Here is an 18,790-nt window from a genome sequence, read left to right on the forward strand (position 1 = left end):
GGAAATCCCTGTTTCCACGTGCACTTATAGTCTTAGAGTTACCCTCCTTCCCTCTGTTTTATTCTTGCAGCCGATCCATCTAATTAAATCAGCATCGCATTCTATATGTAGACTGGATGTACTTTGTTTATGCTTAATTTATGCCTGAATAAAGATATAGACATTACTTTTTCCCCCAATTTTGTTGAGGTATGACTGACAAAATAAAAAGTGTATGTATTTAGGTTGTACAACATGATGTTTTGTAAAAAATTACTTTTGAGGATTTTGAATGTCCAAAAGCAAAACAGTAGTTGTGAAAATCAAGTTTAATGCTTGACTCAGAGGAATTTATTAAGTTTACTTCTCTAATGTGAAATGCAAAAATCTATATTCTTCACTAGTGACTGCAGGTGACACATACTGTGTCACTTCTCTGCTCAAAACCCTTCAATGGCTCCCTACTTCATTCAGAGAAAAAGCCCAGCTCTTTGTGATGGCCTAGAAGCATCTCCAGCTTCATGGGCCTGGGCTGTGCAGTTGCTTGGGACCCTGCGCTGAAAACGGCCCCATGCGTGATTTGATCTTCTGTTGTTGCTGTCTTGAGCTTCTTCATAATTTTCTCTTTGAACTTGCATTTCGTAAGTGAAGTCCAATGGGACAAAGGAGCATATTCCCGGAGAGAGGAGGTCCCTGGAGCAGCTGCGTGCGCACGTGGTTGTGGTCCAGCAGCAGCTTGCACACATGTGGGCTCGGGCATGGCAGGCAGCGCTCATGCCATAGGGTTTGGTCAGCTGTGCACTGCACATCTGGGAACAGTCCAGGGCGCCATGGGACCCTGAGGGGCAGGCACTCTGGGACCTGGACCCAGTTAGGTGGTAGCGACCATGGCAGCATCAGCAGAAGGGCAGCATGGCCACGCAAGAGGGTAGGGGCTTCCCAAGAGAGCAGCCCCAGGACAGCCGTGGGAGGCTGGCTGTCCTGTGGGTCCCCAGAGTAGATCCCGGCAGCGGCTGATATTAACTCTCTGGCCTCAGCACCTGGACAGAAACTGCTGGTGTTCAGGCAGCAAGCTTTATCAGCAAGTTATTACAGAATAAAAGTGGACATAAGGACATTGCAATAAAGCACATCAGAAAGTTGTTAGAATTCTTCAAAGAGATTAGAATTTTCAGTTTCGAAAACTGCTGTGACATTGTAAAGCAAATATCTCCAGGCTTAGAAATAGAAATTAAATTTAAAGATCATCACATTCAACGGAAAAGGACACTATTTACATATAAAGCTTCAGATGAACCATTAATGAAGAAGACAATTTAGAAATTAAGTTTTCTTTGTAGTCATAGATACAGTGGTAGAATACATAAACAGGTGCTTTGAATTATGTACAAATTGTAAAGTTACTTTCACTTACTCGTTCAGCCTCTGCAAGTTACAGGAGATGTCAGAGGAGACATTAAAATGAATTACATATATTTGCATTTAAAATTAAATTCAAGCTTTCATGAAGCTGATTTGTATGAGGAGTTAAATTTTTTTAGAGAAATTCTTTTCTATGATTCATCAGTTTAGATATACTAAAATTTGTATTTTGAAATAATTTATAAGAAATTTATCTCAATGTTGTCATAGCCTATAAAATACTAACAGCTCCAGTAACAGTGGCATCAGCAAAAAGATCTTTCTCAAGATTAAAAATTATCAAAAATTATTTGTACAGTACATCCCTATGATTGACTTATTTTATAACTGGAAGTTTGTACATTTTGACCACCTCTGCCCACCATGGTGACCATAGTTAATAATACTGTGTTGTATATTTGAAAGTGGCCAAGAGAGTAGATGCTAAAAGTTCTCATCATAAGAAAAAAAAATTTGAAAAAGAATCGTTTGTGATCTTGCGTTTGCTAAGAGCTTTCAGTTATATCAAATGAAAATGAAGTTGCTAAAAATATAAATGTGGTGATCTAATAGATGAATATGTAGGCAAGCAAGCCAGGAAAAATTGTATGATCAAACAAGATATCCTATTAATAAAGTATTATTGTTTTTTGTGTTATATAAAATTATAACTCCAACATATTACAACTCCCACATTTATGTTTTAGGACATACATATATCTGTATGTACCTCTACCAGAAACATACAGACATGTTTCAATAACAATTTCAGTAACTTCCAGTAACACTTTCTCCTGTTAAAGAAGTAACTCCATTTTCTAAAGTGCCATGCAGCACAAGTTTGTTATTTAAAAAAAAAGGATACTTCCTAGTTGTAACAATAATGTTGATTTTGTCTCAATGAGAAGAAAATTTCATGTTCTTATGATAAATTAACCCAAATGAAATCAGAAGTAAAAGGAATATTGATTTCCCAAGATCCTAGTGCTTGAGAGTGACCACAGTTAGTAAATATACATTTGAATTTCTACAGAGCTATGGATGAAGAATATTTTATCTATGAATAAGAATAATTCTTAACACAATTGCTATGCACCTAAATTAAGAGTGAAAATACACACTTCTAAGTAAAAACACACTGTACTTCTATTCACATTTAGACTGAGGCAAAACAGGGCCTCACAGGAGATAAATATTCTTAACAAGCAACTAAAGAATTCAGCCACTGGGGTTTTCTTTTTATTTCAACTGTTTAAGCTTTTATAACAAAGTTTTTAGTGTTCAGAAAGCCTTTTATGGCTACAGTTATAAGAACAACACGATTTAATTAGCATGCATTGAGGGTATGGCTCTATCATGGGAATTTTCATTAATTAAAATAGATGGAAATACAAAAGCATTAGCTGTAAACAATTTGAGGAATGAAGAATCTAATTTGCCTATTGCACAACAAAGAAAAACGCATTGCAGTGATGTGAATAATTCTGGCTTGCATAGGAACTGCATATTTATCTAATAGCTTCAGACTTCATTCATTCCACAAATATCCACTGGGTCTCTACTATGGGCTGGCACTGTTATAGGCGCTTAAGAGTCATCAGTGAATGGAACAGAAAAAGATCCCTGTCCTTGTGAAGCTGCCATTCTTGCAGAAGAGACAGATAATGTACAAAAGACATAGTACATAGGTAAATTATGTGTGTCAGGACGATACAATTTGGATTTCCAAGGAAGCCACCAAAATAATGAACCTTTAAGCAGCATACCAAAACTATTTTCTAAATGTTGACCTGACGTGAAAACTTAGTTAGCTTCTTTACATATAATTATAAGGATGAAAATCATGGCAATCGTTTCTTATCTATATTAGATGAAGGCATGACTCCAAAGATTTCCCAATTTCTATGTGATATTAATAATCTTATATGACTAATATTATGAGGAATATGAATCAAAATTTTACATGCTAAGTAGATCCTAAGACAGATACTAAAAAGTTGTTGATTTTGTAGTTTCCCAATCTATTTTATCCTCCATGTGTCGTTGAACCATGGAAAAATGACCAGTCTAATGTTACTCTCCAGAACTTTCTCAATGACAAGGGATAGAAACTTACATCAAATCAAATCAAAGGAATTTATTGGCTTACATTGCTAGGAAGTCTAGGAATGTGTTGGCTTCACTCCATGTAGTTTCCTCCATGTAGCTGGCAACTCTAAGTTTACAGGCTCGCAGAGCCATGACCCTCAAAACAGGACATTTATCTTTCCTACTGGCTCCAGTAGAATGACCACGTGAGGATTCTGGAGTCACATGCCCATCCCCAGAGAGGTCACTATCACTAGAGGATGGGGTACTCTCTTTATCTAGATCTCCCCAACCTGACTGATAGCCCTGCCTCTACCACTTGCAGATGGGGAGAGGTTCTGCCAAAGGACAGGATGTTGGTGATGCCAGAAGCAGAGGGGTAAGAAAACAAGCTGGCCGATAAACCTCTGCCTGGAATAAACAGGCAAAATAAACAAAGCCAAATCCATTCGAAGATACATATGAGATATTTAAGGCTTGAGGACTTTCAAGGGCAACTATAGAAAATGAAGAACCAGAGCAGAGCTTGTTCACATTTTCGCTCTGTCCTTTTATGGTATCTAACAATTAGCTCATCTAATAATGGGAAGTTTATAGATGTCTGTATAATTTGGGTTGATTGTAGTTGTATCATATTAGATGAAGAAGAACTAAAATGTATTTGGTTTCTACGTGTGTTAGCCTATAAACACTTTGAGATATTTTACAGACGTGTACATACATTCTAGTTCCAACAATGAGGTGTGATTCATCTGTAACAGAAAAACTTAATAGTGGCTTAAAGATATGAGCACTTATTATCTCACATAAAAGAAACCTGGATGTAGGCAGTCCAAGGCTATATTGGCAGCTCTCTGACCACCAGGGACCCAGGCTCCTTCTCTCTTGTTGTTCCACCATCCTTATCACATCACCTTGTGGTACAGATGGCAGCTTGAACTCCAGCCCAAAGATGTACCTTGTGGACAGCAGGAAGGAGAGAGTAAGAGAAGGTTGCAGCTGCTCCTTTGTAAAGCGAATTATTGGCGGTACTACACAACATTTCCACTTAGATCTCGTTAGCCTTACCTTAGTCACGTGGCCACACCAAGCAGTAAATGAGGCAGGGAAATGTAATTCCTTTAGTTAGCTGGCCAAGTCCCCGGCTAAAATCTGGGGTTTGATTACTAAGGAAGAAAGGGGAGAGTGACCACTGGGAGCCAAGCAGGAGTCTCTGCCTCATGCTTTATCTCCTAAGACATACAGCAAGCATTGGGTCACCTTAGGATCCGAGTTAGGAAAGGAAAGTCTTATTATCTCTGGATTTGTGCTAGTTTAGTATCCTTGGAGCTCCTTTCCTTCTCTTGCCTAAGACCTCAGACATGCGACCAAGTGGCTCCTGGTGGATCTTCTGAGTCCTAGTGTGTGCTGACTTTCCCAGGGCATATGTGTGCGCTGAGCCGAGCAGCATGGCTCTGCACTCATATGCGTGACCTCTGCTTTCTCATGTGCCATTCCATTACTGCTGCCATTCTTCCCTAAGTGAATTGACAGATGAGAGTTGTTTATGGTATTTAGCCTTTTGATGTTCAGAGGCTGCTTCATCTCTGTCCTAACTAGCTGGGACGTTGTTGTGTGATTTTTAAAAGTGAGGCTTATGTATGTGAAGTACATTCTTCTCTCACACACAAAAAATTGAGTATAACTCTTCTGTTTCACCTCACATATTGCAAATCCTTTAAGCGCAATTAGAGTACATTAGGGTTGTATATTAAGTAGCCTCGAGTAAATTTATTAAAGTGTAGGTATGGTAAAAATATTTCCCCTTAGAGATTACTTGACAAAATGAGTAATGAACAGCGGTTCGGAAATATCTCAGTGATATAACCATCATTCTACTTTGTTAGCCATATAAAAACACGTAACATATTTTATTTGAATTGTAAACATGTTCAGATGTGTTTAAGGCCTCACTGTCATGAGTCATATATCACAATTTTAGTATATTGAAAAAGTTGTTTGGCAATTTACCTGATATTTTCAATCTCTCTAAGATTAGAAGTGTGGACGAAAAAGCAAGTTTGAAACTTCCACAGTAAAATTCTTCTTAAGCACGATTCTGAATGATCTATTCCAGTGGCCTTAAACCAAACCAAAGTGCCTCGTGTCTCCATATGGCTTTCATGTTATGAAAAGAATGACAATGGCTACTTTGGGGAAATTAGGTGGTTTAGAAAAAAATTGAGCATAGAAGACATTTTCTTTAAAGTTTGGGTTTCTCTTTACTAAATTTACCACTGAGGCCTTTGTCTTCAGTTCCATCTGCCTCTTTCAGAAGTTCGTTTCCTATCACTTCCAGTTAGGGTTGCCAGATTTAGCAACAGAAAATACAAGACACTCAGTTAAATTTGAATTTCAGATAAACAATGATCAATTTTTAGAATAAATGTGTCCCAAATGTTGCATGGGTCATACTTATCCTAAAAAATGATTGGTTGTTTATCTGAAATTCAAATTTAACTGGGCATCCTGTATATTATCTGGCAACCCTACGTCTAGTCCTTGTCACTGTGGTATTGTCTGTATATTTTCTTGGTTGAAGTTCACATCTCTGGATTGAACTTTGCAGTCATAGTGGATTGAACCACACAGAGGGGCTTCCTCTGTCCCTCCGTCTTCCTCTGCCTGTGGTCGTTTCTGTCTGGATGGTGTTCTTTCCTCCCTTTCCTGTCTATCAGCTTAATGCAGTCACCCACTGCCGCCTCTGGTCTCTCTCCTGTTGGTGGCATGGCATTGTTTATGCTTGAAACTTTCACCCTCGTCCTCTGCATTTAGTCAATAACAAGTCCGGACCATTCTTCCTGCACAGTCCGTTTTTCCCTCCCTCCCTCCTTCTCTTTCCCTCTCCTTTACTGTCTCTCTTTCTTGTCTGCTGCTGTCGGTCCATTCTCCACGCCGTCCTCAGTTCAGGGCCTTGCCCACAAGTGGTCCCCGCCCACCTGCTTCTCCAGCTGGCCTCCTGCTCTAGGCCCTGCCTATTCCAGGTCATTTTGCAGTCCCAGTGCATAATTCTAAACTGTTACACCAGCTTTATTCCTTCCCAGCTGAAAACCTTCAGTGACCTACTGTTATCTACAGAATGAAGTTTCAGTTCCTCATTCGAGGCCTCACATGCAAGACTACAGAATTGGCCCCTACCTACGTCTCTGGTCTGAATTACATCATTCCTTTATAGCAGTGTTTATCCCCCTTTTAGATTCACTTGCTCTTTCACTGTAATATAATATTGAAAAGCCCCTTAGAGATGTTTTAAACTGTGTAACCATTGGACATATAGATTAAAAGGAGGTATTATCTTAGTTTATATCACTATATTAGTAGATGTTGCATAATAAATTTTAGTCTTAATAAAAATTTTATAATATTCTAATTATATAAATACAAAGAAATGTTTTGACTTTTCCCCATTTACCAAATGACACACACTTTCTTGTACTTTGCATTAATTAGATAATAAAAATTGCGATTTATTAACAAAATTTAAAATGACACCTGGCATTGTATTTGGCTTTGTGACCAAATGTGTGTGGAAATGTGTGCTATTGTTAAACTGTGTGACACCAGCGTTTCATGACCTGATGCTTAATTCTTACGTTTTGCACTTAAAAATCGACTTTTTCATAATTTGAAAATTTTCATACCTTTTCCAGTATGTTTCCAAGTGATAAGAAAGTAGGTTTCAGGTTGCTATTTTCAAGCATTATGCTACAGTGACTATATCTCAGAACTCGATGGTCTTTATTCACAATAAATAAAAAGCCAGACAGAATACAGTTCTCCGCTTCTCGCCTGTGGCTCTGCATTTGTTCCACTGTGGGAGCTCAAGGCTCTGGAGACTATGCCTCAGACATGTCCCTTACCACACTTCTCTTTATGGGTTTGGCTTGGTTACAAAATACTACGGCAGCTTCTTGTGGGGCAATCTGAGACAGGCTACAGCTAGGTCCTGTGGTACTTCTTCTCTCATTCTTTTCTCTTGGGTCATAATAAATTGAATAAATAACGAGTTCCTAGTCCCTGGTCTGTATCAGTCAAAATGAATATAGGGTTATATTAATCTTGAACTGCAGTCTAGCTGAGTTCATCCTCACGTTTGGTACTGATTGGTATGACATAATTAATTACAGTTCATGTGTGTTGGTAGAAATTAAGAGACTTGAAATCATCAGGTGGCTTCAGTACGTCAAAGTGCTTGAGCTGGATCTCTTCATTTGCTCCTCCAGAGCTCCTGTTTTCTCTCTCCCACCTGGTCTCTGGCCTGGTGGTTGGGCTGCTCAACCTGCTTCCTGCCAGAAGCTTCTGGCTTCTGAGTGGTTTCAGCCAATGGAAAGCCTCAGCAGGACATCAGTGTGGAAGGGCCAGTGAGGTCAAACATTTTTTCTCTGGCTTTCTCCCTGCAAGGTCACCTTGCGTTCACTGTTTTCTTCAGACCGCAGATTAGCTACTTCTCAAGGCAGCCTACTCTCTATAACTCTCTCTCCTTATAGATTCCAGTAACCGTTTTTTCCCCTTGTACCTTAAGGCCTAGGAGTGATATCAGGTCCACTACTAACAGCCCCAGGTTTCAGCACTATTCCTTGTGGCACCCCTATAAGTCCCACATCTTTGTGAAAAGGCCCTCAATGAATGGAGTATCCGTTTATTTCCTATTGAGATCCTTATTGATACAGTGCCTTACATGGGGTAACTAATTTAATCCCTTCAACTATACTGTGAAGTAAGTACAAATAGTGTCCTCATTCTAGAGGGAAAGAAAGTGGACCACAGAAACACTAAGTGACCTGCAGAGATTGCAGGGCTAAAATGTGTTACAGCCAGGATTCCAGCCTGGCTCTAGGCCACATGATCTTTTTTTTTTTTTTTGAGGAAGATGAGCCCTGCTAACTACTGCCAATCCTCCTCTTTTTGCTGAGGAAGACTGGCCCTGAGCTAAGATCCATGTCCATCTTCCTCTACTTCATATGTGGGATGCCTACCACAGCATGGGTTTTGCCAAGCGGTGCCATGGTGAACTGGCGAACCCCAGGCCACGGAGAAGCGGAACGTACAAACTTAACTGCTGTGCCACCGGACCAGCCCCTAGGCCACGTGATCTTAATCACCATGTTATACCCAGGTATGGTAATATGAGTGACATGGTGATTACATCATTGTTTTGGGACTATTCACAATAGTAAAATATATTAACATTAATCATGTTGATGACAGATAAGTTTTGATCAACCGAATTATCACCAGTGCTCTCTCCTCACCTAGCGCTTTCAACTGAATACTTCAAAAGATAGTGATTTTTCCTTTTTCTTTTTTTGCTAGCCAGCAAAGATTGAAAGAATGGTATTCTTTGATGTTAAGGAATTAGAAGTTCAAATTTTACTTATTATCCTCATCCCTACTAGAAAAAACTTCTTTGCCAACAACTAAATATTCTCTTCAAAATATGAACTCATCAAAGGCTCAAATTTAGCTTCTTTCTTTTCTTAAGAGCCTGACATTAGGAGTTAGTGTTCTTTTCTCACAATGACCTAGTTTTTACATGATTTTGGTCCTGTCACTTCATTCCCGGAACTGACATAGTCATCATTTTGTTGTCTGCTCTGTGCTGGGGGCCATGTCTTCTTCTGCCCTGCCCCCCGCATTCACCACTCATTATTCATTGTTCATTGTCCTCCGTATCCCTCTGTGGTGTAACCTGTCACATTTTCCGTCCTCTTGGCCTTGTGTTGTGGTGCTGCTATTGAATGCAGCTGCAGTATGTTGATTCTGGACTCTCGGCACCCTTGGTTGCTATAGTGTGCTGCTTCTGGATGACTTATTTGGCAGTTAAAATTTTTTCCAACACAGCAGCTTCCCAAAGTGTAGCTTCATTTCTTCAGGCTAAAATACTGAAATCAAGAAACAGCCCTGTTACAGTCCCTTTGGGATCCTTGGATCGTTAAAACTTCATAGAAAGATAGCCTGTAATTATACTGGTCTCAGGTATACACAGACTTTAAAAATGCAGTTGATTTTTAGGAGCTCAAAGAAGAAAAACATACATTTATGGTTCAGGTGTTCTTGTTGTTAAAAATAGCACGTTTGAATGAGAGGCTGTTTATAGTTTGGGTTTTGGGTGGTTATTCTGTATTGAAGGTCCTGTTCTTGACAGACTTGCTTCCTACTCATTTTTTCTAACGTGGGCGGTTGGATCATGGGCGAAGGCCAGAGTTTCTTGGCAGTTCCCTCTTCTTGTTGCCTGGAACCCCATTTGATATTACTGTGGGCTTAAACTGCCAAACTAGGGAATTTGACCAGAAATTCAAATCTGTGAGCACAAACAATCATTTATATTTTCTCAAACTACTTACCTTGGTGTTGTATATAAGATTTATTTTAAATAAACTGTAGCTTTAAGACTGTAAGAGAAAGCTGCTTATTAAAAAGTTTCAGATTCACCATGTGAGTGGTGTAAATAGCATCTTTTGGGTCAAATGTTTTTGCATGAAGAGGGTATATTTTAAGTGCATTTTCAAAGATTTGCTCAAATAAATGGGGCAGTTCTGGTTGCACCTATTTTTAAGGCAAATTGCCAAAAAAAGTGATCAATACGGTGGTATCTTTTGTTTAAAAAAATTTCCATTTTATATACATTTGAGATCTAGACAGAGCTGTTAAGCTAACCACCCTCCAAATATGATCTATTCTATTGTCCTGGCGGAGATTTTAAGAAGATGTCATGTTGAGCTATTTTGTTGATTTTCATGAAAAGACTCTTTCATCTGCCATCCAAATAAGGGATAATTTAAGTTCGGTGGTGTTCTAAAATCCAACCCTCATTGTAAAAGAACAAAATTTCAAAAAATAGTCATTAAAATCAGTTATAACAAAAATAAACTTATCCTGCACGTTTTTGCATTGTATTCTTTATAAACTTGATATCTGTGAATTTAATTAGCAACAGAGGAAGAGTGAGCACAGAGATTGCCCAAACAGAGAAGGAGAATAGGAGTAGGAGTTTTTCTAGAGGTTTAAAAAGTTCAAGGAGCTATAACCCTTCAACCACTGTGACTACCGTTAGTTTTATCTGTTTACAACTGCTATGCCCCACGTAGGGTTGGATCCATGGCCAAGAAACACCGTTAATCCCTCCACCTCTTTCCATGCCATATACTTAGCAAAACCTCTTCTCTTGTTAAACCTAATCCTCCACCTACTCCAAGCCTACACTTGGGTCACTGAATATTGCTAGATACAAACCTTAATCGTGTTGATTGGTGTCACTGTAAACTCATGCCCAAATACCTTCAATAGGCACTCAGCATAGCCTTACAGTCCTAATACACTTTCCTGGCATGTTTCCTTTCTCACTCTCAGAGATGACTATTTCCAGATTTAATTTGTCTCAAACTTCCTGTATTCCTGTCCCTTCCCCTTACTCTCAGCTGCTTAATTCTTCACAGACAAAATAGACCCAATCACACAGGTCCAACCTCGTTCTCCCAACTCCAAATGGACCAGTCTGCATCCCTACCTAACTCTGTGGCTTCCTTCCTGTTACAGTGGTCGGAGCTCCTCTGCCCCTGCCGAAGGCCAGTCCTCCTTTTGTTTCCTGAGCCTTCTTCTCTCACCTTCTCAAGTATTGTACTTGCAATTTTCTTCTTTCTGCAGCATCATTGATTTTTCAAGTTTATGGGGTCATTCTCATCAGTACATTCTAGTATCTCCTAACTTAAAATAGAACAACGCCCTTCATTTACCCGTATTCCTTCCAGCAATTTCCCAATTCTATGCTTCCTTTTCCCAGCAAAACTATCTGAAAAGAGTTATCTGTCCTCTTGTCTACACTTCTTCACTTTTTGTTCATTCCTTGACCCTCTCCAGTTGGGCTTCTGTCTTCTCTGTCCTCCTACGACTGCACTTGTTAAGGTCATTAGTGACCTCCGTGTTGTCAAAAACAATGGCTACACACGCCTCTTTGTTCCTTGATCTTTAAGCAGCATTTGACAGAGCTAATTTCCTCTTCCTCTTTGAAACACTCTTTTACTACTGTTTTTTTTCTCTTTTTTTTTTTGAGGAAGCTTAGCCCTGAGCTAACATCTCCTGACAATCCTCTTTTTGCTGAGGGAGACTGGCCCTGAGCTAACATCCGTGCCCATCTTCCTCTACTTTATATGTAGGACGCCTGCCACAGCATGGCTTCATAAGTGGTGCATAGGTCTGCACCCGGGATCAGAACTGGCAAAGCCTGGGCTGCCAAAGCAGAACGTGCAAACTTAACCACTGCGCCACTGGGCCGGCCCCCACAACTATTGGTTTTTATAACGTCACACTGTGATGGCTATAGAGGTGTCCCACTCATGTCTCCCTTCATGAGAATCTGCTGCAGGGTGATAGCTGACTGGCAGCCTTCAGCTACCATACCCTTGGATCCAACACAGTGGAAACATAGTCCAGGCTTCCTCAGAGTGTTCTCAGCCAATACCTGAGCAGGATGGGATTACTAGAACTGGGACATTCTTTCACTATATGAGATGCCTCTAATAGACATGTTGGATCAGGAAGTTCCCATTGGCCAGGCCAAGTCCTTCTTAGAACCAATCTCTGATCTGAATCTCTTCCTATCCAATTCCTCCATCCCTCTCCCCTTTCCTATACGTCACAACTTCTCCCTCCTCCTTTATACAGTCATGTGTTGCTTAACAATGGGGATTCATTCTGAGAAATGTGTCATTAGGTGATTTGTCATTGTGCAAACATCGTAGAATATGCTTACACGAACCTAGATGGTATAGCCTACTGCACAACTAGGCTCATTGGTACTAATCTTATGGGACCACTATCATATATGAAGTCCGTTGTTGTCTGAAACATCACTATGCACTGCATGACTGTGTATCTCTTGTATGTCTAATCCCATCTTGGTGTCACCTTCCCAAAGGACCCAAATGGACACACACTATCTTATTCCCTTACCCACTTGTCAGTCCCTTCCTTGTCTTTTCCTCCTCTTCTCCATGAGCTCTTGACACTGATAGCTCCAAGCTTGGACCAACTCTTCTCTTCTTGATGGCTTTGTGATCTCATTCAGTCCCATGGCTTTAAATACTATCTTTGTGTCATTGACTCTCAAATCTGCATCTCTAGCTCTGCTGTCCCTCCAGAACTTCAGGCTTCTATATCTAATCATGATCTTGATATCTCTACTTGGATATTTAATAGTCATCTAAAAGGCAACATATTCTAAGGAACTCTTGATCCTCATGAAAATCTATCTTTCTTCAATTGCCCTCATCTCAGTAAATGGCTCCAGTCATTTTTTATTGCTCCTTTCTTCACCTCCCATCAGCAAGTCCTATCAACTAAGCTATAAAATGTCTCCCAAATCGATCCATTTTTCTTCATATTCACTATTTCCACCCTAATCAGTGTCTCAGCAACCCTCCAATCCATTGCTCTCTGTCCACTGAGAGTCCATTCACCACTCAGTAGGCAAAATGAGCTTTTAAAAATGTAGATCAAATCTCATCATTCTCCTGTTTACAGTACTACAAAGGCTCTTTGTTGAACTTTGAATAAAACCCAGATTCCCTTACGCTGTTTATAAAACTCTATATGATTGGCCTCTGTGGGCCCCTCAGACCTACGTCTTCCTTCCCCTTGCCCCAGCCACAGAGGCTTTCTTTCCGTTCCTAGGATAAGCCAAGGTTATTTTTGCCTTTGGGCCTATCATCTCATCTCTAGGTGTTCTTCCTCCTTGTCACTCAGATCTCAGCTTAAATGTCACCTCCTCAGAGAGGTCTTCTCTGACTTCCCAGTCAAAAGTGATGTATCTGGTTACTTTCTAGCACATCAACCTATTTTCATTCTCTCATAGCACCTACATTTTCTGATCTTTTTTTTTTTTTTTCGCTTATTGTCCATCTTCCCTCAACTAGAATGTGAGCTCCATGAGAACAGGGTCCTTTTCTGTCTTGTTCATTGCTGCATTCCCAGTACCTCCATCAGTGCCTGGTATGTAGTAAGCATTCATAACTATCCATGGAATAAGTGAATGGACAGAACTTCATTTTTTCACCTCCATGAACATATTTTTTTCTCTGAAAGAAAAAGTAGTGAATTTTCCTAACTCTACACTTCTGAACTTGTAGCTCTTGTTGTATTCATCATTCCCCACGACGTACTTTTCCTTGAATGTATACATAATGCCAATACAGTTAAAATCCCATTATAGTGAATTCCATGGGGCATGCTGTTGGCTTTGTTACAGTGGAATTTGTCACAAAGCCAGAAAATGCATTTCCAGTCTACAGACACTAGGGATGAAACAGCTGATTCTCTATTTCTCTGCAGAATTGGCAAGGGAAGATCTGTGACTGAAATGGGAAGTGAGTGAGATCTAGCGCATCTCCTGCCGCCCTTCTCAGGCTCCCTGAGAGGCTACGTGGAATGTTGGCTTTGGGTCTTTTGTTTGTTTGTTTCTTGCTGAATGACTTGAGTATTGAAAGAAGAAGGGGTAGTTGAGGAAAGGAGAAAAATGAAAAGTCAATACTATTTGGTGAGAAAAGACTCTAGAGTTATTTTTTGAAAGTTGAGCTAAACAGTGTTCTCTCCACTTTTTGTAGCCTGAAAAGGTACATCACATCATCAGGTGCTGTTTTGATGCATGAGAATATACATGAACAAGGGCCAGAAAACGAAACAAGACCAAACAGAACACTGTTCCTATTGTGAGGTCTTTGGTGCTGACAGTTTGTTGTAAACAGAGCAATGAAGGATTTTTTTTTTTTAGTTGTATATTCTTCTGAAATGTGGACACAGCTTTATTATATTATGAAGATTTCTTTCGTTGTAATTGTAATTAAAATGTGTTTAAATCAGATCATCAAATTTTTGTTTTAATGGCTCACATTTATGAGCCATATAAATGGCAGATATAAAAAATTGTCTTGAGTTACTTTTTCAAGTCATTTATTACGAACTTTTTCTGCCTCTCTCAGACAGAAGTATTTATACCCTCTCCCTGCACACATGACACCTGATGCTTGGCCCTTATCATATCATAATTGTACTTATCTGTCTGTCTGTATTCATTTTTGTGTTACCTACGTGTGCTCCCTCTTCCACTCCCCATCTTACCTAATATAATGGTGCTTGGGAGAAAAGGGTTTTAAATACGTGTTTATGGAATGGTAGTGTCTATTTCTGCAGCTACCTTAGTCTATTGCTTATATCATCCACTACATCTTATCCTGCCCTTGTTAACAAAGCTGCTTGCTTAATGCCCAGTTATTCCTAGTCTATGTCAAGCTGTGAGAATAGGATGAGATATTAGCTTGTGCCCAGCCTCTTAAGTTGCGTGCTCCTTCTTGTGGTTCTTGGATTGAGGTCTTCATCAATAAGCCCTTTTGTCTTCCTATACCAATAAGCACAATCTGTCCACTAAAAACACCTGACCTATTTCCTTTTTATAGTTTTATATGGACTTCAGGGGGCTTTGTGTTGGTGTTGTCTTACCTATCCCCCCCCCAGTTATTTATCTTATTAAACTATAAATTATTTGAAGGCTAATCTAAACCAGTTAGTGCATACTCACTGAAAGCACTGTGATAGGTACAGAGAGAAATACTGACTTATTAAGTGAGAAATACTGACTTATTATTAAATATTAAGGTGCTATGTCTGCTCTCAAGGAACTGACAGTTGCTTGGGAAATTGAAAGTAACTTGTTTGAGATGCCAGAACTTGTAAGATACACCATTGTTGTTAATAGCTTTCATGTAAGAAAAGAAACCCTGCCATGTGATATCTGTGCACTGATTGTGAGACTAATCTCAAATTCAGAAACTTGGGTATTCTGGATGGCATCCCAGGGAGATGGAGTGCCATGTACAAAAACCTAAAGGAATTTAAGAAAAAGCCGAAAGATCCAGAAGCTCATAGGACAAATGATTCTTCTGTTAACTTTTCTCCCATCCTCCTTGCCCTCTCCCCACCATTGCCCTTCCCAGGCACCCCGCCCCTGGCAGTAAGGTAAGCATCAGTGAAGATAATACCTCCCTAATGCTTCCCTTAAAAATGATATAAGGTAAACAAATTAATTGGATTCTCTAAAAAGGGACACTGAGATATCATAAATCTGCAAATGTAAATTCATACATCGGTACACACAGCACTGTTTTCCACACGAGTAGGTACTATATGAACCAATTAAATCATGACTCCCTTTTGTCCTTATCTGTTTTTATAACAGTAGAACTGTAATTGTATATACTGGCTGATGTTTGGGCCAAGTCTGTCTTCAGAAAGATGTTGGTTGTAAATTTAGTCCATTATATTATTTCAACATGTGCTTTTATTTATTTTTCCTCCTAGAATGCTGCTGTCATTTGTTTGTTTAATGTCAGTACACAAATTCTCCTTTTTTCCCCCATAGTGAATGTCTGGAAGGAAATACTGCTGCCTGGCAGAGGGTACTGGCCTTGTATGATTTATTTCTTCTAATTTTATTCCATTGTAAAGACTCCAAAATGTTGTATTGTGAAGACTCCAAAATGTTATAGAAACTGAATAGTTTTAAGTTAATTCTTTTAAAATCCAGCCCTTTGCTCATCTTTCAAATTGAGCAGTGCCCTGCCATGTCTGAGGTTTAGGAGAATTTGGCTCCAGTTGCTGAGGAGGGTCTAATCTAGGTCTTTGTTGCTGAGTGAAATTCAGTGGTTTTGGCTCATGGGAATTTGTGCAGAATTGTTGGTTCGTTTGACTCGGTTCCCTTTGGACTACACCCATGAAGTTTTCTTTGGGTTTAGCTTGGTGATCCCCACCCCACACCATGCTCAAAGTGGAACACAGTGGGAATGTTGAGGTTTATACCTCAAGCTTCACTCATCCTAGAGCTTCACCCAGTTTTGAAAAAAAGAAAAAGAAAAAGCCTCAATTTTAAATCTTTGAGTGAAGTATTTATTGAAACTAGACTAAACAATCCCAGAGTTAATTTGGGATCTTAGAGGTCATCTGACCAGACTGTCCACCTGATGCGTGATTCCAAGAATTGCTTTCAGATTGTTTAAAGTCTTTTAATAGCTAATTAACTTGCATGCAGGTTTCCATTTTTATCCTTTAGTTCAATCTTGTTGGCTTTGTGATCTAAGTTTGCTATATCTGTATGGTATTTTTTTTCTTTTTGATCTAACAAGAAGAAAGGGAGGTGTGTAAAAATTTCCAGATGTGGGCCGGCACAGTGGCGCAGCAGTTAAGTTCACACATTCCACTTCTCGGTGGCCCGGGGTTTGCTGGTTCCGATCCTGGGTGGGGACATGGCACCGCTTGGCAAGCCATGCTGTGGTAGGCGTCCCACATATAAAGCAGAGGAAGATAGGCACGGATGTGAGCTCAGGGCCAGTCTTCCTCAGCAAAAAGAGGAGGATTGGCAGTAGTTGTCTCAGGGCTAATCTTCCTCAAAAAAAAAAAAAAATTCCAGATGTATATATTTCTACTTGTAACTCTTTCAATTTATGTCTTACGTATTGGAGGTTGTGTTATTTGTTTAGAATTGCTTCGTCTTCCTGAGCATATTTCCTTTTATCCTATGGAGTACCTAAGTTTATCTCTAACAATTCTTTATATCTTAAAGTCTATTAAAAAAAACTTATCTAGGCCCATAGCTGAAGCCCACAGTACATGTACAGAACATCACCCAACAGCACCAAAGGGCCTGAGCCAGCTTACAGTTATCAAATACATTGATAGAATCACAACAAAAAGTGGGATATATAAAAACATATTTTTCATCTTTTTACTTGCAAACTTTCCATGTTCTTATGTCTTAGTTGTGTCTCTTTATAAATGACGTGTGGATGACTTTTACTTTTTTTAGTCAATTTAGTGATTCCTGATATTTGCAATTGTTTCCAGCATATTTACATTCTATTTATCCTGTTTTTTTCTGTGCCTTTTTCTTTTTCCTCCTCTTTTCCTCCTTTCTGTTTTGCTAACCAATTTTTCCTTATTTATCTTCTCCACTTCTTATCTGGAAGTTTTATATTATCTTTCTTTTCTTTTAGTGGTTATCATTAAAAATTTGTAAGCATATATGACTTCATAAAGTCTAGAATTAATATTTCTAATCTCCTGATCTATATGATTAACTTTAGTCATATTTCTCTCATTTTATCTTATTGTTAAATGTTTTAATTCCACCTTGTTTTTATATGACTCAAATTAGTCATCATTATTATTTTATGGAAAACCAGTAAATGTTTAGATTTTCTTTATATTTTCTCTGTGTCTTTGCTCAGTGTAGTCTTTTTTTCACTTCTTTCTAGTTTCCACTTTCTTCTTCCTTAAGTACATACTTTGGTAGCTCCTTCAAAGAGAGTCTATTAATGGTTAACTCTTTCAGTATTTATTTCATTTGATTTACATATCAGCTGAGTATGGCGTTGTTGGTTGACATGTTTTCTCAGCACTTTGAAGATATCATTACACCATCTTTTAACTTTTGTTTTTGAGAAGTCTGCTTTAGTCTAATTGGTCTTTTTCAGGTAGTGTCTTTCTTGCGTTGTTTTAAAGAGTTTTACTTTGTGTATGTTTCCTGTGATTTCATAATAACTTGTCTCCATGTGGATTTGTTTTTATTTATCCTACTTAGGACTTGTGCTTCCTAAATTGAGGATTCACATCTGTCATCAATTCTGAAAAATTCTCAGCTATCCTTTATTTGAATAGTTTCTCTTCTCTGTTCTCTTTAGTGTCTACTTCTGTAATTCACATTAAACATAAATTTTCCTGTGTATTCAGCACTATTTCTTTGACTTAAAAAATATAATATTTTCTATGTTTGTATTGCTCTTTGTTGCATTTTGGGTAATTTCCTCAGATATCTCTTCCAGTTCACTAAGTCTTTCTTCATCTATGTCTAATCTGTTTAAACCTTATATTGAGTTTTTTAAATTTCAATGATTATATCTTCATTACAGAAGTTCTGTCTGGTCATTTTTTTTTATCTGTTCTTGCTTTACATAGTGTCTTGTTTTATTATTTTTATTACTTATTTTAAGTATTTAGTAATTTTAAACACACTTATTGCATAGTCTTTAATATGTTCTTGTAGGTCTGGACCTGCTGTTTCACTTACTGACTCTTTTCTGGCAGATTGTGTCTATGTGGATTTTGTGCATTAGATTGTGAGCTCATCTTCAGTGGAGCTTTGTCTGCTGGAATCCTATACTACACACTTAAGGGCATGTTACTGTAAATAGACAATTAATTTTTGCTTCTGCCTGCTGTTCCAGGATTATCATTAGCTTCA

The 18,790-nt window shown here is 38.8% G+C and overlaps 1 protein-coding gene across 3 annotated transcripts in view; it reads left to right on the forward strand.

Annotated features, from left to right (window-relative positions):
• The window catches only part of KIF6 (kinesin family member 6), a 375,031-nt gene that overhangs the window by 22,314 nt on the left and 333,927 nt on the right, over nt 1-18,790 (forward strand). Inside the window, exon 2 of one of the 3 annotated variants that reach the window (XM_046641150.1) lies at nt 3,794-3,847. The exons of the other annotated variants lie outside the window; for them this stretch is intronic. Within the exon in view, the coding sequence (XP_046497106.1) occupies nt 3,822-3,847 (26 nt within the window). The 5' untranslated portion in view covers nt 3,794-3,821. The remainder of the gene's footprint in view (nt 1-3,793; nt 3,848-18,790) is intronic. 3 annotated transcript variants of the gene reach the window in all.

Source organism: Equus quagga, chromosome 15, assembly GCF_021613505.1.
Source record: "Equus quagga isolate Etosha38 chromosome 15, UCLA_HA_Equagga_1.0, whole genome shotgun sequence".
NCBI lineage: Eukaryota > Metazoa > Chordata > Mammalia > Perissodactyla > Equidae > Equus > Equus quagga.